Here is a 23,340-nt window from a genome sequence, read left to right as displayed (position 1 = left end):
ATCCTTGGTCTATTAAAAAATGAAGAAATCCGTAACAAGGTTAGGGAAGTTGTGGTGTATTCAGTCTTATGATGACCGTCTTCTTTCCATCCTCTTGCTGCGCTTCTGGCTGTGTGGCAAGTGGAGACAATGTCAGACACCCATATTGAGGCCCCTTGTAACACTGAGACCCTACAGAGCCTCTGCCCAGCCCTGCCCCTACGCTCGCCTGGTGTGTGCCAGAGAACCTGGGGTTCAGGTGTCCTGTCTTGTGTCTTTTGAAAGTACAGAGCTTCAGTTCACAAAGTGCCCTTGCAGACATGATTGCTTGGGTTCTTCTGTAGCTCAGAGGGGAAGGCAAGGGGGTCATCCTTATTTTGCAGCCAAGGAACCCAGTCCAGCAAGGGAAGCAACGCACTTGCTGGCAGTCAGTGGCAAGACCAAGCAGAAGCCCAGGCCCCCGAATCCTTGGTGGTGAGGGGTGTAGGGGGTAAGGTCTCCCTGTCACACTGTGCTGCAAAGAAGCAGGTGGATCTTGACCCCATAAGCCAGGATCTGGAGGGCTGCTCTTCTTTGCTGATGTGCTGCTGGGTCCCAAGCTTCCCACCAGATGGAGAAGCTGGGAGAGATTGGGTTAATTCAAGCTGTGAAGTGAGCGGGTGATTTGGGTGCTAATTAAAATGACAGGAAGTAAACAGCACTTGGAAACACCCAGCATGTGCCCCCTAAGCCTGACTAGGCTTGCACACTCACTGCTGTCTCCCCAGCTTGGCGCAGTGGGCACCGTCTCCATGGCAACTGAGCTGAGCTGCAGAGATCAAAGCTGGAGATGGGTTAGCTCCAAACCAGCCAAACCAGGGGTCGTGTGAAGGGGTTTCTGAAAAATGCCTGGAGAACAGGGGCTCCCAGGTGTCTTCCCCTTCCACTGCCAGACCCTCCCCTCCTAACTGCAAAACTCCCTGCCTAGGGCTTGAAGCTGAGTTGGTGTGGTAGGAGAAACCACCTGTGGGCCTCCTGGGACCCACCCCTGGCCTGGGACTTTTTTCATCAGCTAACATTCATGGAGTACTGGTTAGGGGCACAGATTCTGGAATCACATTTCTGGGTGCAGCACTCTTCTCCTTTGCAATTGCTGTGTGACCCTGCATAAGTCACTTAACCTCTCTGAGTCTCAATTTTATCATCTGAGACATGGAGATAGTAGTAGTGTTTCTTAGAATTGTTGTGAAGAGGAAACAAGCCAATGAATGTAAAGTGTTTAGCATAATGCTTGCCACGTGGTAATTGCTGTAAAGATGTCAGCCAGTGTTAGGAGTGTGTATTACTAGATGTTGGGCATAGAGAGAAGAAATTTACGTGGTCTCTGCCCTCAAGGAGGGCATCCAAGGAACTGGCCATCTAACTAGGGCGGAGTGAGGCAGAGGCGACATTGCCTGGTGTCACTGGAGCAATGGTAGACTTCTGTGAGGCGCAGCTGGCCTGAAGGATAAGGAGTGGGGCTTGGGAAGATGATGGCTGAGCTGGGTTTTGGGAGATGAGTAGAAATTCTGGGGCTGATGTGAACTCACATTCCAGATGGCGAAGGCTGTGCTGGCCATGCTGGAACCTTGCAGGAGGGACCTGGAGCCAGGGTAGCCAGGGAGAGATCAAGAGAAGGTGGAATTTCTTCTGTAGGTGACAGGGAACCCGTGAAGGGCTTTCAAAATATAATCCTTATTATATTTTTTATTATTTTTAGAATTTATTTTATTTTATTATTTATATTTATTATGATTATGATTATGATTTTTCCCTTTATTACAAAGTAATATATGTTCATTGCAGAAATTTTGGGGAAAGTTGGGGAAAAGCAGAAAGATGTCGGAATTCTCTGTATTCCTACCCAGCAGAGGAAATGACTATTACCATTTTGGTATAAATCCTTTTCACCTACTCACTTTCTTTTTCCCCAAAATGAGATCAAACTGTATATTCAGTTTCAAGGAGGGAGAGACCGGGTCAGAATTGTGTTCTGGAAGGATCTGGGTGGCCACAGCCATGTGGAAGATGGTGGGAGGAGGGAGATCCTCAGGAGGCGCTGCAGTTGTTCGAGTTGGGGTGGTCCAGGCCAGTGGGTGGAGGGCAGGGAGGGCAGGCAAGAGGGATTTGGGAGGGGAAGAGGCAGGACAGTCTTTGGGTTGGCGAGGGTGGCGCTGTGAGCCTGCTGCCGGAACAGGCCTGGAATGGGAAGCAGGAGCCTGGGTTCTCCCGGGACCAGCCTGTTCCTCAGCACACCTTGTATTGCTTTGTGTGAGGCACCCTCGGAGGGAGGAAGAATGGCTACTCTTTTTCATCCCAGAGGCCCCGTATTTGGGGTGAAGACACCCAAGAACATCAGCAAAGTATTAGACATAAGCACAGAGCGGGAGGGACCTGAGGCCTCATGGCTGGCCCAGTGGTCTCTAAGCTGCCTGCCTAGAGCCGGTGCAGAAGCCTGGCCCAAGCTGGGTCTTGCCCATGGGATTCCAGAAGTCTCGGGTAGCACGTGGGTGCTGGAAGATTTAAAAAGCTCCTCAGGAAAGGGCACGGTGGCTCATGCCTGTAACCCCAGTGCTTTGGGGGGGCTGAGGCAGGAGGATCACTTGAGCCCAGGAGTTGGAGATCAGCCTGGGCAGCACATCAAGACCCTATCTCTATGAAAAAAACCACACCAAAAGTTAGACAGGCATGGTGGCACATGCCCGTGGTCCCAGGTACTTGCAAGGCAGGAGGATCGCTTGAGCCTGGGAGTTTGAGGCTACAGTGAGCTATGATCATGCCACTGCACTCCTGCCTGGGTGACAGAACAAGACCCTGTCTCAATAAATAAATAAAAATAAAGAGCTCCTCGGCTGATTCTAAGGCACAGTCACCACTGAGGTCCTCATGGCACAGTAAGGAAGTGACTGGTTCGAGGACACGCCGTGGGCCAGGCTGAAAGTGGACTCCTGGTCCAATGCCCCTTCTGTGTCCTCTCTCTGCCTCCTCCTCCTCGGTGCAGACACTGGTCCTCTCTTAAGGAGAGATACTCTAACTTGTGGGGTGGGAGTAGGGGATGGGGAACCCTGGCTCATTTCCTCTTTTGTCTTGCGAGCTCTGGCCAGTTGCTCTTCCTCTCTGAACCTTCGTTTTCTCCTTTCTTCTGGTGTTGATCCTGTTGGCTCTGACTACTTCATAGGACTGTGAAGATAAAAGGCAGACCCATCCAAATTCCTGGAGAGAACTTACTCTAAAAGCACTATGCAGGCTGGGCACAGTGGTTCACGCCTGTAATCTCAACACTGTGGGAGGCTAAGGCAGGAGGATTGCCTGAGCCCAGGAGTTCAAGACCAGCCTGGGCAACATGGCAAGACCCCCATCTCTATTAAAAAAAAGTTTTTTAATTAAAAGCTTTACTCATATAGGTAGGTAGGTAGATAAGCATATCTAAGCACCATGCAATACAAGCCATGGGCTCTTCCAAATCCCCATTTTCCAGGTGACATTGGCAGCAGAGCCACCTGCCAGCACTCTCAGGTGTAGAATGGGGCCTCTGTTTCCTGAGAAGCCCCAGCTGCCCTAATGAGACCATTTCTCACAACTGCAATGAGCCCACTGGGGTGCCAGAAATAGACAACGCTGCACTGAAAGGCATTATTCGCACTTGCCAACAAACACCTTCTTTTCAGCTTAAAGGTGGCACCAGCCCACACCTGGCCTCAGGGGCCCCTCAGTGTGTCCCTGGGTTTTACCCTCAGAGTGGCCACTCCCAAGTTGCCCACAGGACTTCCTCATCCTGCCTCTCCGCAAGACCCCCTGGGGGACTCTCCTCACACCGCCTATGGTCTCTGCTGTCCCCGTGGTGGCCTCTCCCTCTCCACTTTTTCGGGGTTCCTCATGTGGCATCTCTGTCCCCCATTTCCCCACCCACAGTCCGGGGCCTTTTCAGCTTTGATTTGTTAAGTGCTTCTTGGATCCCAGGCACCCCACAGGTGCCATCTGCTTTAATCTCTGAGTAGTCCTGTGAGGCACTGAGCCCCTTGAGATCGGGTGCTTGCCCAAGGTGCGCTGGTCAGGGGAAGCCTGGGGATCTGCAGGACCCCAGGGCCCTGCTCTCCTCGTCCCTCTCTGGCTGGCTGTCTTTGTTCTCCTGGGAGGGAGGGTCCTGGAATCCAGATCCACCGGGGCCCCTCCATCCCTCCCGCCCAGCCTGGCCACAGCAGAGGCAAAAAGCAGAGGCTCTAACCTGGGGCAGTGCTTTGCACAGAAGGGGCTGCCTCCCTGCCAACTGAGTCAGGAGGGGTGTGGGGGATGGTGGAGCTGCTGGGGAAGTCCCTTTCTTAGAACTCCCACCCCATCCCCACTTTCCCCCAAATTTCTAATCAGAAATTCTTGGTCTTGATCTTTGAGAATCCACTGTGTACTGAGTCCCAAAGATTCCACTCACAGCCTGGCTGGAGGTTAAGGCAGCAGGGTTGGGCCAGAGAATGGAAGTATCAGCGGCCTCAGATGACGCCCAGAGGCTGGAGGTGCCTTCCGTACTCCCACTCTGGGCAGGTGGGTTATGGGCACACAGATCTTGTTGGTTGAGGGCAGGTATGGTTGAGGGCTCATACCTCCCTCCCAGAACCCAGCCATTTCCTGTCACCTGCAGTCTTGTCCCCACCCCTGCCCCAGGGGATGATGGGTACAGATGGGAAGACCCCAGCTGATGGAGACCAGTTGCCACTTTTGCCCCAACCCTTGTCATCATGGCCTCAGCAGCTGCACTTCTCTTGGCCTCCCTCCATCTCCTATGGGGTGGACCCCCAGCAGAGGACCCCTGAACTCCGAGGAGCTCCTGGAGAAGGCTTTGTTGGTTTTAGCAAATGAGGGAAGTGGTGCCTGCAGCCTCCGCAGAAGCTTGCCTAGGAGCTCAGGAGCGCTCAGGTCAAGCCCCAGGGATGGGGTGGGTGTGAGGCCAGGTGCCCCGCAGGCTCCCAGGAAGCACCCCTGCAGCCTTCCTCTGTCTGCTCCTGGGCCCAGGGGTTGCGGGACTCTTGGCTGCTGGGACAGGTATGTGTGGGCCAGGTGTGGGCCGAGCGGAGGGGTGGGGAAGAGGCTCAGTGAGAGAGACAGAGGAGAGAGGGACACAGGAACACACGGGGACGCAGGTGAAAGCAAGAGAAAGAAGAAGAGAGAGGGAGAGAGCCGGCCTGGGCCCTCACGGGAGCAGTTTGTGGTCCTCACACCCTCTCCCTCCTTCCTGTCTCCTGCTGCCTCCCTCTCGCACTGTGGAAGAGGCAGGAAGGCCAGCCTGAGGGAGAACCTCGAGTGCGAAACTGGAGGCTGCTCACAGAGTGGGTTTTGTCACCTCGTTTCTGGATAAAAACCATCTGGCACTGGGTGAACAATGTCCTTGTTAGTGTCCTTGTTTTCCTACTGTAGCTACACACGTGTGTGCATATGTCCACCTGTGCATAAATGAGGATGTGCATACACACAAACGCACCTGCACACACACGCTACATGGTACAGACCTGTGAGTGTGCATGGGTGCTCCTGGGTCTGCATAAACGCACACACGCACAGAAGCATGCACTCGGATCTATGCCTGTGCACACCACGTCTTTCTCGGTGGTGATGCCAGCTGCTTGCTTGGGTCTGGCCCCTTCTGGCCTTTGTCCAGGAGGCCTCACCCTGCCTGCTCTGATGCTTGCCAGCTTCCAGGGGAGGCTTCAGAAGCCTGAAGGCCTTGGAATTTCAAAGCCCTTTAGGAACCATTCTGTGTGCCCACTGCTGCATGCATATGGGTGCCCTTTGGTGCCATGGCCCCATGTGCTTTTCCCCCAGACCTGACAGCTCTGCTCACCCCTGCACATCTCTGTTCCTTTGGGCTAGGGCAGAACTCAGGATGAAGGGGGCAGCTGCGCGTGACTTCTCATGTCCTTCTCCCCCCCAGCTCCCAGAGCCCCTCCTGGAGCCCCACGCAGAGGAAGTGGGCAGCTGGTCCTTGTAACTGCCAGCCTCCAGGCCTGGGAAGCCCCCTCCTTGCCTGCCTGGCAGAGCTTCCACCAGGAGTGCCCTGGGACTGTTTGGTGTTTTTTAGCAACTATCTCTGCCCTGTAGGGGAAAGGGAGGAAGCCAGATAAGTTGAGTGTTCTTACCAGGGAGCCGGGTTGGGTGGGAGGCGCTCTGCCTCTGGCCACTCTGTGGTCCATGGCCCGAGAGGCCCCTGCAGCCAGAGCAGGGTGAAAAGGTCTCCCTTGTGTCTTAGGCCTCAGAGAGTGTGTTGTAGCAAGAAGAGTGGCCTGTGCTGGGTGTCGGGAGCCCGGGGTTCTGTGACAGGAGGACCTGGCTCAGGTCATCTCCTGTCTATGGGCTTTCTCCTGCACAAAGAAGGGGCTGGACCAGGTGACCTCGTAGGACCCTTTCTGGGTCCTCTGCCTCTGAGGATTTGAAGCTGAACTGTGAAGACTGGGGAAGCCTCATCATAGGCATGGCCTCCCCACTCACTCCGTGCACCAGCTGAGCTCTGTAGAGAAGTAAGACCTTGAGCAAAAAGCATCCCTTTGCAGCCTGGATGAGAGGGCCTTCCTGCCGCCTCACTCACATGGTGGGCAGAGGTCAGGAGAGGGGACTGACAAGGAAGGGGCCTTGGCAGGAGACAGACAGTGCTCCGTTTCTCAGGCAGTTTCTGGGACACCCAGGGCACAGGCATGAGAAGCTCTGTTCCCGTGCAGTGTGGGCCCCTGGGACATCTGTCTTGGTGGTGGGGCTGGGAATGGAGTGGGGGGTGCCCCACCCTCTCAAAGAAAACGCCTCTTCTCCTAAGGCCAGTCTTAAGCTCTGTGGTGAAGACATAAGAATACTGGCCTCCTATTGGGGTTCCTGGGGGTCAGAGGAACACAGCCATCAAAGGCCATTGCTCAGCACCCATGGCCACATGACGGGGGGGGGGGGCAGAAACACCAGAGGGCCTCACACTGATATCCTCGTCTTTCTCCCTTTCTCCTCCTGCTCCGTTTTCCATGGCCTGTGGCTGTTCCCTGATCTCCAGGAAGTGGAGGTGAGTACTGCCGGGGGGCCCAGTCTGTGTGGTCTCTGCAGAGCACACCCCCTCCCCTCCTGTCCCTCCACACCCTCACTCTGACTTGCCTTCCCTGCCAGCCTCCAGTGTGGCGTGGGGGCAATAAGGAGCTCACGGGAGAGGCTGGAAAGGATTCTAGACATGGGTTTACAGGGATGGAGGTGTGGGGAAGGCAGCTGGTAGGGCCTGGGTGGACAGGAGTCAGCCACCAGGATGACGGCCATTGGCACATGGCATCGCTGGCCCGGCCTCTCCTTGGCCCCGCAGTTGAACCTCTGGAATATGGATCTTAGCCCTTCCCTTCTCCCTTGTCCCTCTCTGTCCTCTAGGACGACTACATCAAGAGCTGGGAGGACAATCAGCAAGGAGATGAAGGTAACATGACTCTCCCAGCAGGGAAAGGTGACTGACAAGTGTGAAGACTTGAGACCAGAGGGCAAGCCCTGACCCCGCTTGGAGGCTCCTTGAGCAGCCAGGCCCCGGTGGGGATGGTACTCCTGAGCTCAGGAGCTCTGGTTATCAAGGGCTGCTGGAGGGAGAGGCCTCCCAGCTCAGAAGCGGGGCTGGAGGTTCTTGGGTTCTCCCAGGTGACCTGTGTCCTGACTCTGTGCCCCTGTAGCCCTGGACACCACCAAGGACCCCTGCCAGAAGGTGAAGTGCAGCCGCCACAAAGTGTGCATCGCCCAGGGCTACCAGCGGGCCATGTGCATCAGTCGCAAGAAGCTGGAGCACAGGTGAGGGGTTTGGGGAGGTGGGAGCCCTGGAGGGGGTGTGTTCAGAGAACTGACCCTCTCCTTATGAATTAGCCATCTACTGCTGTGAAATAAATTATAAAACTTAGTGCTTAAAACAGCAAATATGTATTATCTCACATCATTTCTGAGGGCTGGAATCCAGAAGTTGTTCTCTTAGATGGTTCTGGCTCGGGGTCTGTCTTGAGGTTATAATCAAGGTGCTGGCTGGGGCTGTTTCATCTGAAAGCTTGTCAGGGGCTAGAGGATCCACTTCCAAGCTCGCTCTTATGCTCTTGGTGGGAGGCCTCAGTTCCTGGTCATGTGGACCCCTCCATAGGGATGCTTGAGTGTCCTTACAACATGGCGGCTGCCTTCACCTAAAGTAAGTCATTCAAGAGATTAGTGAGGAGAAAGTCACACCATATAAGAACAATTACCAAACACTGTGGATCCAGGGAAAGTCACATCTCCTTTTTGGGCCTTGATGTAGTATCTCTAAGACAAATAGGTTAGACTAGATAATTTGAGGTTCCTTTCAGCTTTGACATGCAGTGACTTCATGAAATATTTAAGGTGGTAGCTTGTGAGAGGTTGTAGCTTGCAGAGGAGAAAGGAGTGAGGGACATTTAAGGAAGCCTTAGCTCCAGCTGGGTGTGGTGGCTCACGCCTGTAATCCCAACACTTTGGGAAGCCGAGGTGGGTGGATCACCTAAGGTCAGGAGTTCGAGACCAGCCTGACCAATATGATGAAACCCTGTCTCTACTAAAAATACAAAATTAGCTGGGCATGGTCGCTTGTGCCTGTAGTCCCAGCTACTCGGGAGGCTGAGACAGGAGAATTGCTTGAACCTGGGAGGCTGAGCCAAGATCATGCCACTGCACTCCAGCCTGGGTGACAGAGTGAGACTCCATCTCAAAAAAAAAAAAAAAAAAAAACAAACAAAAAAAAGGAAGTCTTAGCTCTAGCCCAAGGACAAGGCTCTGTCTGGCTTCGAGACCCTGGAAAAGGTTCCAGTTCCTTCCCTTCTCTCCTGAATCACAGAAGATGAAAGATGGAGTTGCAGTCTTAGAAGGCTGCAGGGGCATGGCCGGTAATGTAATGCATGAAGAGTGGTTTTTTCACGGGCCGCTCTGTGGAGCACAGGCCTGGCAGCTCCTTCTTGGCCCTGGCCCATTATGTGGGAATGCAAGTCCAGGACTCCCACGTCTTCCGTTTTTCAAAGAAACGCCAAGAATCCAGGTATTTTTGTGAACTCTCCCATTTGGTAAATGTTAGTGCATAAATAACTCAATTAAAAAAAAAAAACCCTTGGTGGCCAAATATGGCCCAGAGGTCATCAGTTTGCAACCTCAGATTTGGTCTGACCCCTTAAGTGAAGTGTGACTCCCTTTTACCTCTGGCTGTCAGACCCGGAGTTGTTACCTGAAGGCCCCATAGGACTCAGTGAAGCCTGGAAGAAGCAAAGCTGGGGGAATTTATGCCTTGCCCAGTTGGTTCAACCCTCTGAGCTGGAGGAAGATCTGGCAGCAGTGTGGGGAGGGTGGGCAGGGGCAGGAAGGGGCTGATCTGCTGGAGGTTGCTGCTGCCTTCCTGTTGGAACAGGTTTCCTCAGCCCTCCCTTCCCCTGCTCCTTCCTCATTGTCACCTCCACCCTGGTGTGCTCCCCATCCTCTCCTGTAGGATCAAGCAGCCGACCGTGAAACTCCATGGAAACAAAGACTCCATCTGCAAGCCCTGCCACATGGCCCAGCTTGCCTCTGTCTGCGGCTCAGATGGCCACACGTACAGCTCTGTGGTGAGGAGCCCTGGCCCCAGGTAGGGTGGGGGTGGAGTCACCCGAGGCCACAGGAAGCAGAAAGGATGACCCAGCTGGGGCCTTCCAAGGGGTTTCCAGGACTGAGGTGGGGCCAGATGGCAAGGTCAGTGCGTTCAATGCAGCCAGCCATACTGGGGCCACCTGCAGCCCTGGCTGGGACTACCTGAGAATTGGAGCCAGACCCTGTCTGTACCTGACCGCGGATAGGTGCAGGTAGGGAGTGGGGCCTGAAGGAGACTCTGTGGTCAGGTAACTGCAAGTCAGAGGAACTGAGGGAAGCCTCAACCAAGTGTCCATGGGTGTGGAAGAAGGAGCTCTGGCATCCAGTTGTTAGAGGATGAAGAAGAGGATTTCCACAGGGAGGCACCAGTGTTCACCAGTGAGCAGGGGCCTTCTGGGGCAGCAGGAAATAATCCTCCATAAGAAGGCGATGGAAGAAGGAACTGACTGGGAGAATGAATTTGCACCTTATGGGGATTTTTGTGAGGATTTCAGGAGACAATATTTGAGAAAGCATTTAAAAAATTTTAGGCTGGTCATGGTGGCTCACGCCTGTAATCTCAGCACTTTGGGAGGCTGAGACGGGTGGATTGCTTGAGTCCAGGAGTGTGAGACCAGGCTGAGCAATATAGTGAGACCCTGTCTCTACAAAAAATATAAAAATTAGCTGGGTGTGGTGGCATATGCCTGTGATTCCAGCTATTTGAGAGGCTGAGGTGGAGGCCAGGAGTTTGAGGCTGCAGTGAGCCATGATTGCACCAGCCTGGGCGACAGAGTGAGACCTTATCTCAAAAAAAAAAAAAAAAAAGTAACATAGAAATGCAGATGCTGATTATGAATGTTTTTACTGGCAACAAGGAGTCAGGAATTGCTTGGTTTGGGAGGGCACTGACAGCTGGCTCGGGGTGGATGCCAGGGCTGAGGGGCCTTCCTGGAGTGAGATGCAGATTTCAGTCACCCGCTGTGGGTGATAATTGACGTTGCTGTGGGGATGAGGTCACCAGGGAGAAGAAAGGGAGGAGAGAGAGAGAGAGAGAGAATGAGCAAGAGACCAGGGCAGAGGCTGTATTTAGGAGGTGGGAGGGTGCAGAGGAGCTGGCAGAGCTGGCAGGGGGAGGAGGAGAAGAAGAGGAGCTAGTGTCCCACAACCCAAGGCCAGGGCGAGGTCTGGGCAGGACGCTGCAGTGCGGCCCGGTTCGGGGATCACGCTGTCCTTTAGGGAGGTGGAGGTCGGCAGGAAATCTGGCTTTCACCCCGGCCCATGGCCTCGGGCAAGTCACTGGGCCTGTCTGCGCCTTGCTGTTCTCTGCTGAGCAGGAGAAACCCAAGCCTCCCAAGTGAGACAATGTTGTCGAGTGCTGTGATGACCCACTTCCCATTAGCAGCCACCCCATGAGAAAAAAGAGATATGACCAGGAGAAAAGGCTTTCATGATGAGGAGTGCATGAGCCGCACTCAGAACCTGGCTTTAGCAGGCAGTCGTGGCAGAAGCAGTTCTTAGCGAAGGCCGAGGAATTGTTAGATGCTCCATAGGTGGTGCTGTGTCTTCTCAGGAGAGCTGAGAATAGCCCACTGGGATGACTGTGCGGAGATCACTGAGGGAAGGGCTGATGGCTGATTACACAGGGACCAAGGAACAGGCCATGAGAACCAGGGGGAGTGACAGACAGCTAACACAGGGGAGGGGCCACAGGGGCAGGGAGGGAAGGGGAGATGGGTGTCCTGGGAGGGACAAATCCTCAGAGAGGGCCGAGCAGGTTCATGGGAGCCTGCATGGCTAGGACCAGCTCTGGACCCCGCTTCCCGGGCCCTGCCTCTCTCCACTGTGCACCTCGGTCTGCAGAGGGACCAAAGGGGCCCTTCAGGCTGTTCGTGGGTGCTCCATCGGGGGAGGCAGATGAGGCTGCCATGGGAGGCTTGAGGGTGTCCCAGTTGTGGGGACCCCTGGGGTAAGCCCTCAGTCCCCTGTCCCACCTTTCCCTGTGTGCAGTGTAAGCTGGAGCAACAGGCGTGCCTGAGCAACAAGCAGCTGGCGGTGCGATGCGAGGGCCCCTGCCCCTGCCCCACGGAGCAGGCGGCCACCTCCACTGCTGATGGCAAACCAGGTGAGGAGAGCACTGGGCCACCAGGCTGGGGGCACTGCAGGGCCACCTGGCACCTCCTTCAGGGCTCTAGGATGGTAGAAGAGGTGTGCAGAGCAAGAGGGAAGTGGCAAAAATGCAGAAAGGCTTGAGGGAGCTGTGAGGTCAGAGGTCCAGGTTAACACAGAGCAGGAGGCTTGGGCTCAGCCCTTGTTTCTCCCCTGGGTGCCTGGAAGGTGGGCAGAGGGAGGGACTCAGCCACAGATAATCTGGGCTGTGTGTTTTTCATGCTAGGAAGGAGTAGGTGGTGGGAGATGGGAGAGGACTCAAGAGGAAGTCCAATTTCCACCTTCCCTTCTGCTGCTGCCTCCCTGACCCCTGCTCAGCCTCCTGGCCTGTAGGGCAGGATCCCAGACTGAGATCGAGCCTGCACATTCACCCTCCATGCTTTCTCTCTGTTCTGCAGAGACTTGCACCGGTCAGGACCTGGCTGACCTGGGAGATCGGCTGCGGGACTGGTTCCAGCTCCTTCATGAGAACTCCAAGCAGAATGGCTCAGCCAGCAGTGCAGCCAGCCCGGCCAGCGGTAGGAAGCTTGCTGCTCTGCCTGGAGGAGGGAGGGAGATAGGGAAGGGGCTGAGGACACAGGTGTATGCTGAGCCAGCCCGCCCTTGCTCCCTCCTGCTGGACTCTGGGTCCTACCCAGAAGGTTCTGGGTCCAAAAGAACCTTCACCCCAAAGAAGTCGACTTCCACCAGAGCAGGAGGGATACTGGTTAGCTAGTAGGAAGAACTTAACATGGGTGGAGGGAGCTTAAACCCTGACATGGGTAGCCCAGGGAAAGCAGGAATTCTTTTCCCTGAAGGGCTTTCAGAACAGGGTTTTGAATGGTTCAGGCATAGTCCTATGTGGAGGTGAAAGGAAGGACCTTTGGCCATTCTCGAGTTTCTCAATGCCATGGTTAGACTCCAAGCTGCCCAGACCCAGAACAGAGGGCTGGGGCTGATGGTGAGGTGGAGGGATGGAGGGCTGGAGAAACGACTGAAGAGCTAGATGAAGCGTGCCTGAACCTGGTCTTTTCCCAGGGCTGGACAAGAGCCTGGGGGCCAGCTGCAAGGACTCCATTGGCTGGATGTTCTCCAAGTTGGACACCAGTGCCGACCTCTTCCTGGACCAGACGGAGCTGGCTGCCATCAACCTGGACAAGTACGAGATCTGCATCCGTCCCTTCTTCAACTCCTGTGACACCTACAAGGATGGCCGGGTCTCCACTGCTGAGTGGTGCTTCTGCTTCTGGAGGGAGAGTGAGTGTGACCCCTCTCCCAGGCCCCTGCCTCACCCGTCTGGGCTCTGCCTGAAGTTCCAGGCTCTCTTGGGAAGTCAGAGTGGCTCTTTCTTGGCTACGTCCCCAGACCCAGCACTTTCCCAGCTTGCCCACTTCCTGTACTCCCTCAGGGCTTCATCCTTTAAGACCTGGGGAAGCCAACACTTTCAGCTCCCTTACTTGGCAGGCTCCCAGGTGGATCCAGATTTTGTGGGTCCTGATGCTTATATACTTTTGGAGGTCTTCTTTAAGAAAGAGTTAAAAAAAATCCCAGCATTTTGGGAGGCCAAGGTGGGAGGATCATGTGACCCCGGGAGTTGGAGACCAGCCCAAACAATACAGGGAGACCTCATCTCTATGAAGAAGAAGAAAAAAAAAATAGCCAGGCGTGGTGGCATGTATTTGTGGTCCCTGCCGCTTAAAAGGCCAAGGTGGCAGGATCGCTTGAGCCTAGGAGGTTGAGGCTACAGTGAGCTGAGATTGTGCCACTGCACTCCAGCCTGAGCAACAGAGCAAGAACCTGTCTCAAAAAAAAAAAAAAAAAAAGGAAAGAAAGAGTATGAAAAATTACAAATGTAAACTTTCTGGGGCCCCTCAGAGGGCTTGGGAAAGGGCTGTGTAAGTGAGGATCTTAGAGCTGAAGATGCATTTGCTTCTCGGTGATTCTTCTTTTGGGCATATCTTACATTTTGTGCCGCCAAATAAGTGATTACATACATTGTCATCAACCTTAGAGATGTGATGAAATTTCTCAGCTGAATATACCTGAAGCCAGAGCTTTCAAACCAGAGTCCTCTCTGGAAAGACTGAGGTCCCCAGGGCTCACCTGACCTGTGCGGCCGGAGCTGGGGAAGCCCTGGTGTTCCTCGCTGGATGATTCTCCCCATCTTGGTGGGGGATCGGCAGTCAGGGCCCAAAGCTTCAGCCCGAGCCCCACCATACGCTAGTCAGGGATCCCCGGCAAGTGACCACATCTTTCTAAGTTCTGCTTCTTCATCTGCATCAGGAAATAACAATACCTATCTTGGAGCCTGTTGTGAGGTTGTGCCAAGAAAATCTGTGCAGAGCACCGTGTAATTCACAAATCCCTCTGCAAATGCGTGGTATTGTGATCTGTTTCAACTCTGACTGCCCAGCCCTCCTGTGACCTGTGTCACTCTAGCACTTTGACTTTCCGGGCCTTTGAAGGCCATTCCATCCATTCTGTACAGCAGCTTTCTTGGGCAGGAGGCTGGGAACTGTCCTCATTTTACAACCAGGCAGGCTTCCAGCTTGGAGAGGTGGGGACTTCCCAAGGTCGCAGACAAGTTAGAGGCTGGCTGCCAGTTACAGTCATGCGTCACTTAACGAGGGGGATACATTCTGAGAAATGCATCGTTAGGTGATTTCCTCACTGTGCAAGCGTCACAGGAGTGCTTCCACAGACCCCGGTGGTGCGGCCTCCTGTGCATCTGGCCCATTGCTCCCAGGCTACAGCCTGTGCATCATGTTATGTGCTGAATACTGCAGACACATAACATGTAACACATAAATGCTTACCATTGTAACACAATGGTAAGCATTTATGCATCTAAACATAGCTAAACATAGACTGGGCCTGGTGGCTCATTTCTGTAATCCCAGCACTTTGGGAGGCCGAGGAAGGTGGATCACCTGAGGTCAGGAGTTTGAGACCAGCCTGGCCAACTTGGTGAAATCCCATCTCTACTAAAAAGACAAAAATTAGCCAGGCATGGTGGCGGGCACCTGTAATCCCAGCTACTTGGGAGGCTGAGGCAGGAGAATCACTTGAACCTGGGAGGCAGAGGTTGCAGTGAGCCGAGATCGCGCCATTGTACTCCAGCCTGGGAGACAAGAGCAAAAGTCCATCTCAAAAAATAAAATAAAATAAAGAGCTAAAAACAGAAAAGGTACAGTAAAAATAGTGTTGTAATCTTATGGGACCACCATCCATTGTTGACTGAAATGTTGTCATGTAGTGTGTGGCTGTATTTTCAGGCCTGGGAGTTCTCTCTAACGTTCCCTCTAGTTTTACGTTCCCCTGGGGTCTCTCACCTTTGGGTGTCTATGTGTTCACCCCACCTCCTCTTCTGAATCCTGTTACTCCTCTCATGGGTCCCTAGGACTTCTTGGGGAACCTCAGGTCATCCACAGCTGTGGGATGAGCTCCCCTAATTAGAGACTGGGTGTTTTCATGCCACAGAGCTCCTGTGCTTCCCACCCCCTGCTGTGGGGTGGCCCTGTGTCGGAAACGGGGTGTTTTCATCTTGCAGAGCCCCTGCCTGGGTCTCTAAGCCTTGAAGGGCTCGGTGCATCCCCCCAGCACCAGGGGACAGCCCCATCAGAGACTGCTTCTCTCCCCACAGAGCCCCCCTGCCTGGCAGAGCTGGAGCGTGTCCAGATCCAGGAGGCTGCCAAGAAGAAGCCAGGTGAGGGGCCAGACCAGGCACTCAGAGGAGGAGGTGGGGACGGCTTCCTGGGTTCGTCTGAGACCCAGTGGCTCAAGCCTTGGGCCTCATGGCAGACATGGAGCCCACAGGAGGCCCTGGCCTAGGAAGACAGGAGAGGGATGCCCCCTTCCTGTGTCTATCCTTGTGGGGGGCAGGGCCTCCCAATCCGCCCCAGAAAAGCGTGTTTTAGGCACTAATTTTATGCCCATCCATGCCGGAGCTAGAGTTTGGGATACAGAAGGACCCTGGAATCCTCCATTGAGTTCAGTTTCCTGCAGCAAGCATGTGACTAGTGTTTGAGTGAGGCGGCTCCCTGAGAGACACTCCCTCACATGCTCCATAAACACCTGGGGGCCTCTCCAGAGATACAACAGCAACAGACCCAGCTCAGAGCGGAAGGCAAGACAGACGCACTCCTCGGCCTCATAACCCTTTAGCTTGGGCCAGTCAGGAAACACGCAACACACAAATGGACACACCGAAAAGATAGAACTAGCAGTGTGACCTGTACGCAGGCGCCCAGGACCTTCAGCTGCGGGGCCTACAGGAAAGCGAGTGGGCCCTGGAGGCAGGTCAGACTCCGAGTGGCTGGGAGGAGAAGGCTGGGCTTTCCTGGCAGGGGACAGCCAGGCTGGAGGAACTGTGGGAGGGTGGAGAGTGTCGAACCCGGTGAAGTCAGACTGGCTGTCCTACAAGATCTGGGCCACAGAGTCAGGGAAACCGATGGGGTGGCTGGGAGCTGGCACAGGGGCTGAGCAGTGGTTCAAGGAAGCGGGTTTCCTCATCTCCAGCGAGTAGAGCCGGAGGTCACCTCTCTGAGGGGCCCACAGCCCGGGTCCCTGCTCTGACCCTGCCTGGCCCCATCTCATTCAGGCATCTTCATCCCGAGCTGCGACGAGGATGGCTACTACCGGAAGATGCAGTGTGACCAGAGCAGCGGCGACTGCTGGTGTGTGGACCAGCTGGGCCTGGAGCTGACTGGCACCCGCACGCACGGGAGCCCCGACTGCGGTACGGGCTGGGCGGCTCGGGGCCTGCTGGGGGACCGGGCTTGGGGGGCACTTGTCATAGGATGCCAGGTGGGGGCGTACCAGAAGCTCCCTCACCCCTGTTGGCTTGGTCCCCTCACAGATGACATCGTGGGCTTCTCGGGTGACTTTGGGAGCGGCGTTGGCTGGGAGGACGAGGAGGAGAAGGAGACGGAGGAAGCAGGCGAGGAGGCCGAGGAGGAGGAGGGCGAGGCAGGCGAGGCTGACGACGGGGGCTACATCTGGTAGATGCCCTCAGGAGCCGGCGGCCGGAGGGGACTCAACAGCAGAGCTCTGAGCAGCAGCAGGCAGCTTCGAGAACGGATCCGGAAATGCAGTCAGAAGGACCCTGCTCCACCCGGGGGGACTGGGAGTGTGAGTGTGCATGGCATGAGTGTGGCACAGATGGCTGGGATGGGTGACAGTGTGAGTTCGTGTGTGCGTGCGTGTGTGTATGTGTGCGTGTGTGTGTGGCATGTGCTGACAAATGTGTCCTTGATCCACACTGCTCCTGGCAGAGTGAGTCACCCAAAGGCTGCTTTGGCCTCCTTGTAGCTGTTTTCTTTCCTTTTGTTGTTGGTTTTAAAATACATTCACACACAAATACAAATTGACAGGTCAAAATCCATGAAATGAGATGCCCCCAGCCGCGTCCCCCAGCCCAGCCCTGACCCCTTGGGTTCCTACCCTGGCTCAACCGGCCCTTGCCTGCCCTTCTGCCTCTTGCTTCTGAAGTCAAGCTCTGGCCTGCGAGCCTGTCCCCATTGCAAAGGGGAGGGAGGGCACGGAGCTGTCTACCAGCTGAGGTCCTCCCAAAACTGGGCCGATGTGGTGTGACATCCCCACCAGCCTCAGATGAGACGGGCCAGGACGCCCAGCCACAGCAAGCCCTGTCCCTTTGCTGATCCCCAAGCACTAGAGAAACTCTCCTAACCCAAGGCAGAGTGATGAAGGTGGCAGCGAGGAGGAGGAGGAGGGCAGCAGCTGAGAGGCCGGGGACAGGGTACCTTGCTAGGCTGTCCAAGGTCTGTCCCAGGGGGCCCAGGTGGTGCGGGTAGAACAGGGTGGGGAGAGGGGTTGGCTCAGCAGGAGGAGGCTGTGGCTGCAGAGACTGGAGGAGCTTTTAGGAGTTGAGAAGGGGTAGCTCTAAATCCAAGACCCTGGAATAGCCTGTCCCTTTTCTCTGGGTCTCATGTTGGAGCCATGGTCTGGGCTGCTCTCTTGGGGACACTGGGCGGTGGTTACACAGTTGACCTCTGCCTGGCTCCCCGTTGGTGCAGCCCATCCCATTGGGTGCTGCTCCCGCCTTCATCCCCCTTGCTGGGGTCCCCTCGTCCACTTGAGGGCGCCTGAGGGCCAGCAGCAGCAGGCGAGGAGCCTGGGTCTAGGCTAGGGTTGTGTGTGCTCACCTCCTCCCTGACCCTTAACACTCCCATCCTGCCCAGACCAACAGAGAGACCTGTCCCTGAGACCCCAGAGAGAAGCAGCTGTCGAAGGCTGCAGCCTTCCCGTGCTCTGAGACCATGATCTTCCTCCTGCCAGGGGAGAGCCACCCACAGGCCATGTCCAGCCCCATTCCCCTCAGCCCCCCGGGGTTTCCTTCTGGCCCCTCTGAAGATCCCCTAGGGTTGCCCCAGCAGAGGGGCTTCCCCAAGCTCCGTTTCGAAGCCTGCAGTATGGAAAAGTGAGAAGTCAGAGGGGACAGGACAGGTGCAGCTAGGCTCTGCGGCCACACCTCACACCTCGCTGTTCCCAACATCCCCTGAGCAGTGTAAGCTCATCTTGCCAGATGAGAAAAGGCCCCGTGCATTTCTTTTGCTTGTTTGTTGCTGTTTTCCCCCAGCCGTCAAGTTCTCCCCGTGGAAGCAAATTCCTTAACACCTTTGGTGGAGAATTTCTTACCCAGACTTGGGGCTGTGATGATGCCCTTCAGTGCGAGAGAGCAGCGTGCGTGTGTGTGCCTGTGTGTGAACCTGGGGGCCGTCTTGGTGGCCTGGGAGTGTGAGGAGGGGCCTCCTGTGTGCTGGGTGGGTGGTGGGCGTGGGGTCAATGCGGTGAGGCTCTCTGGGTGAAGCTCCCAACCTGGCAGTCCCCAGCCTCCCAGCATCTGCGAGTGTCTGTTGGACTTTACAGAAGAGCCTCACCCTGTCTGCCCCTCACTCTGCCCTGGAATCACCATCTTCTGAATCCTTCTTGAGGGAAATAGCAGAGCCCCACTTAGCCCCATAAACCGCTTCCCATTCCTCAGCCCAGTTCTGATTGTTGAGATGTCGTGCCATTCCAGGTCCCCCAGCCCCTTCTTCCTCCTGTCCTCTCTCTGTCCTCCACCTCCTCCTCCAGCCCCGGCTCAGTTCAGGGAAATGCTGTTCCACATCAGCCCTCTGCTCACTGAGGCAGCTGCGCCTCTGACTCAGAGCTACTTGACACTTTGCTCTTGCTAGGATTGAAGTCTACCTGTCTCTTCCCTCTGCCCCAGCTGGAGTTCTGGAACTTTCCTACTGCGGGGAGGCAGGTTGTTAAGGATGCTGGGGGGCCTGGGAAGGGAAGGAATTCAGAGGAAGGGCGTTCCCTGTCCTCTTGTTGTTGCCCTCTGCTCCTGGGCACGTGCTCTCTCTGTCTCTGGGTCTTCTGACTGTATGCGTTTGTGTGTCCTTGTAAATATGTTTTAGGAAGAAAGCAAAAGGGATTGAACTAGCCTCTGGCAGGACTGCAGGGGTCCAGCCTTGCCTGTCTCTGAAGCCTCTACACTGCTTTTTGCTCCACTGAGACTGGGCCCCTCAAAAGTAGACAGAACAGCAGCTCCCAGTGGGGCTGAAGGTCGGCCTCCAAGTGGCTTATTGTTAGACAAGGTGAAGGTTTCCTCACGAACAAGGTTACAGATTGGTCCTTCCTCAGCTCTTTGATTCATGCCCTTGACCAAGGGGCCTGCCACCCAGCCCCTCCAGCACCCTCTCCTCGATGCCTTGCTTCTTCCTGCCCCCACTCCCCTGGCTTAGGCAGGTAAGGGAATTAGGGCCATGCTGGAAGAAGCTTAACCATGTGTTCAAAGAATGGTTTCTTGCTTGCTTGGTCCTGGAACTCCCCTTGGCTGCCCCAGGCCTCCTTGGCCCGTGGGTGCCGGGGGAGGTGGATGTCAGATCTGGTAGGTTGGAGCACAGAAAATAAATGTGCCTTGAGAGACCACTCAGAGAGGGTCCAAGGGTGATGGAGAAGGAAGCATGGCCTGGGAGCTTGGAAGGGAGGGGCGGTGGGTGGTGGCATCTTGACTGCCCCCTGTTGTCCCACACGTAGGGGGTGGTCACACCTCTTCACTCCAGCCCGCCTGGCTTCAGCCTTCCATGAGCTCCACCTGCTTCCAACTTCACCTTGGAGGGAGTGGGGTCTGTTGGCATCAACATGGGACCCTCTGCTTCACCAAAGCCCGAGCCCTCAGCTCTTGGGGAGAACGAATGGCTGAGCTTTGATTCCCGGGGTCCTTGAGAGGCTGCAGGCTGGCGGTAGTCCCAGGGGAGAGACACCACGGGTGCAGAAGGAGACCCAGACATCCCGAGGAAGTTCCCAGCGAGCAAACTGCTTTCCAGCCTGAAGCCTGCTTAAACTGTGTGATGTGCAATAACCGAGCTTAGAGTTAGGAATTGTGTTCAAGTGCTTGGATTTCCGTCTGTAGATTTAAGTGCTGAAATCGTATCTCTCAGTAATTTTAGATGTCTTTAAAAAATCGAAAAACCAAGTGTTAGACTGTGTGTGCGTTGATGGGCACTCAAGCGTCCCGTGAGTCATCCAGCCACCCCTTTCCCCTGCACCCCCATCCTCTCACGTCCCGCCCCGCCTCCACTTGGGGACGCTGCCTCGTGTCGTCTTTATCTGCCTATTACTCAGCGTAAGGAAACAAGTACACTCCACACATGCATAAAGGAAATCAAATGTTATTTTTAAGAAAATGGAAAATAAAATCTTTATAAACACCATCTGCTGGCAATACGCGGATTATTCTTACCCTTGGTATTATTTTTCACAAAAACAGCATTTATGGCTGGGCGTGGTGGCTCACACCTATAATCCCAGCACTTTGGGAGGCTGAGGCAGGACAATCCCTTGAGCACAGGAGTTTGAGACCGGCCTAGGCAACATAGCGAGACCCTGTATCTATCAAAAAAAAAAAAAAAAATTGTTTTAAAAATTAGGCTGGGAAGAGGGGGCAGTGTGTGAGGCTAAGGATTGCTTGAACCTAGGAGGTTGAGGCTGCAGTGAGCTATGGTCGTGCCACTGCACTCCAGCCTGGGCAACAGAGGGAGACCATATCTCTAAAAGATAAAAATACAGTACAGTACAATTCAGTGGCATTTAGTACATTCGCGTGTCGTACAGCCATCACCACAATCCAGCTCCAGAGCATTTTCATCCAGGGTGTGAGCTTTTCAAAGACTTCAACCACCTCTTAGCAAACGGCTTGTGAGAAAGGTAAAACCAACTGAGACAGCGCCGTCAGTGGAGTACGTGAGTATCGGGCCCTTACGTACTTGTCAGCGTTATGATTCTAATTTTTTAATTTTTTTTTGAGATGGAGTCTCGCTCTGTCGCCCAGGCTGGAGTGCAGTGATACGATCTTGGCTCACTGCAACCTCCACCTCCCAGGTTCAAGTGATTCTCCTGCCTCAGCCTCCCAAGTAGCTGGGACTACAGGCACCCACCACCATGCCTGACTAATTTTGTAATTCTAGTAGAGATGGGGTTCCACCATGTTGGCCAGACTGGTCTCAAACTCCTGACCTATAGTGATCCTCCCACGTCGGCCTCCCAAAGTGCTGGGATTGTAGGCATGAGCCGCCACACCTAGCCCATGATTCTACTTATTTTTAAATTTTTTTTTATTTTTTGAGACAGAGTCTGTCTCTGTTGCTCAGGCTGGAGTGCAGAGGTGCAGTCTTGGCTCACTGCAACCTCCGTCTCCCCGCTTCTAGTGATTCTCCTGCCTCAGCCTCCTGAGCAGCTGGGACTACAGGTGCGTGCCACCATACCCAGCTAATTTCTGTATTTTTAGTAGAGACAGGGTTTCACTCTGCCAGCCTCAGCCTCCCAAGGTCCTGGGATTATAGGTGTGAGCCACCAGGCCCAGCCAGAGTGGCAGAAGAATAACCATGTGTCTTACTTTTATTTCTGGGATTATCTGAGCTGGGGGACTGTCATTATTATTCTGTGACTTTTCTTCTCTTAGGCCTTGCCCACTCCTCACTAGAAAAATCCTTTTGCGGTGTGGAGGGGGATGGAATCTGGGCACAGGAGCTCTAAGCTCTAGCCCTGGAGCTTGCTAACTGTGACCTTGGGCCAGGATCTGATGGATGGATCACCTATGGTAACTAGACCCTGTGCTTTCCAAACAGCAAAAGCAAGCCCCCGGTGACAGCCTGCAGCCAGGGCAGGCTCTGCCTGTCTGGCTGCAGCGGCTCCTTAGGAGGGGGACCTTTTCTGCTATTCATTGTGCCTTGCTGCCACCAGTAGGCTCAGACTTGGAGGCTCAGGAGCTTTCTGGAAGGTGGTGTGAGGAGCAATGGGGTTGCCAAGGGGCTGCTCCCAGCATGTAGGATGAAAGGGGTGGTGATGAGAACAGCGGTTTCGGATTCGGAGTGGCTAGGAGGAGCCTGCAGCCTGTTGAGGGGGAGCCTTCTGAATGAGCGTCTTCAATCGTCAGGGAAATGTTGGCTTTTGTACCTGGCGGATCGACATTTGCTCAGATGACGGGAAGCCAGAGGCCAGCCAGGGCCCCAGCTTCTGGAACAATCCTTCCATTGTCACCATGTCCTGTCAACCTGGGTTCTCAGGGTTCCTGAGCCCAGCAGCAAACGGAGCATTGCCGGGGACAGGCCCAGGTGCCGACCTGCAGTACAGACGTGGCTGAGGCCGTTCGGGAAGCCGTCACTGGAGACCAAATGCGTGGGCACCTCGCTTTCCCTCAGTGTTTAGCCTCCTGGGAACAGGGTTTGTGTACTGACTTCTCTCCAGTGAATAACTGGGGCCTGAGAACAAATCTGAAAGCAAAAACCCAAACTGCACACAGAGTCCTACAGGCAGCCTTTCTCTCCACCTGCCACCTTTGTGGAGAGCGCAGAGAGGGGAGGGGGTGCATTTGACCAAAAACAAACAAAAATCAGAACTTTTTATATTTGAGCAAAATAGGTGAGGGAGAGGAGAGGAAAAAAAATGTTTTTATGTTCCCTTCAATGCCCTATGCCCTTTACATCATTATTATTATTATTATTATTATTATTATTATTATTATTCAGAGAAAGCTTCGCACTCTGTTACCTAGGCTGGAGGGCGGTGGTGAGATCATAGCTCACAGTAACCTCAGACTTCTGAGCACAAGTAATCCTCCCACCTCAGCCTCCCTAGTAGCTGGAACTACAGGCGTATGCTACCATGCCCAGCTAATTGTTAAACTTTTTGTAGAGATGGGGGTTGCCCAGGTTGGTCCTGCACTCCTGGGCTCAGCCTCCCAAAGTGCTGGGATCCACAGGTATAAGCCAGTCCAGGCCGCGTCTGCTGTTGAATCCCCTCAGCAACTCCACGAGGCAGGGATCACCAGCCACTCAGACCCATTTATGGATGAGAAGACTCCGTTTCGCAGGGCTGACCTTGGCTCAGGCAGGGGTGTGCGGTGGAGCCTTGGTGTTGCTCCAGGCCTGGCTCACTGCAAGGTCAGCTGCCCAGGGCTGTAGCCACTCCTGGCGTGCCTCCCGCACTGAGATAATGCCCACGGTGGAAAATCCTGTGTTTTCATCAATAAGTCATGGTTGAATGTGGATGGGAGCGTGGGTACTGGGGAAGAACAGAAGAAGGTAGGATATGGAGATTCTGCCAGGC

At 54.6% G+C, this 23,340-nt stretch overlaps 1 protein-coding gene across 2 annotated transcripts in view; it reads left to right on the top strand.

Moving 5' to 3' along the window:
• The window catches only part of SPOCK2 (sparc/osteonectin, cwcv and kazal-like domains proteoglycan (testican) 2), a 29,895-nt gene extending 9,448 nt beyond the window's left edge, over nt 1–20,447 (top strand). For both annotated transcript variants that reach the window (XM_011927707.1, XM_011927700.1), the window contains 10 exons: nt 7,016–7,024; nt 7,375–7,420; nt 7,665–7,779; nt 9,461–9,575; nt 11,587–11,701; nt 12,144–12,263; nt 12,763–12,981; nt 15,368–15,430; nt 16,325–16,462; nt 16,583–20,447. In XM_011927707.1, the coding sequence (XP_011783097.1) occupies nt 7,016–7,024; nt 7,375–7,420; nt 7,665–7,779; nt 9,461–9,575; nt 11,587–11,701; nt 12,144–12,263; nt 12,763–12,981; nt 15,368–15,430; nt 16,325–16,462; nt 16,583–16,728 (1,086 nt within the window). In that variant the 3' untranslated portion in view covers nt 16,729–20,447. The remainder of the gene's footprint in view (nt 1–7,015; nt 7,025–7,374; nt 7,421–7,664; nt 7,780–9,460; nt 9,576–11,586; nt 11,702–12,143; nt 12,264–12,762; nt 12,982–15,367; nt 15,431–16,324; nt 16,463–16,582) is intronic.
• Nucleotides 20,448–23,340: the final 2,893 nt, after the last annotated feature.

The sequence above is a fragment of the Colobus angolensis genome, unplaced genomic scaffold (assembly GCF_000951035.1).
Source record: "Colobus angolensis palliatus isolate OR3802 unplaced genomic scaffold, Cang.pa_1.0 Scaffold12, whole genome shotgun sequence".
Lineage (NCBI taxonomy): Eukaryota > Metazoa > Chordata > Mammalia > Primates > Cercopithecidae > Colobus > Colobus angolensis.
The sequence above is the reverse complement of the archived record's forward strand: the minus strand, read 5'-3'. Positions and strand labels throughout refer to the sequence as shown.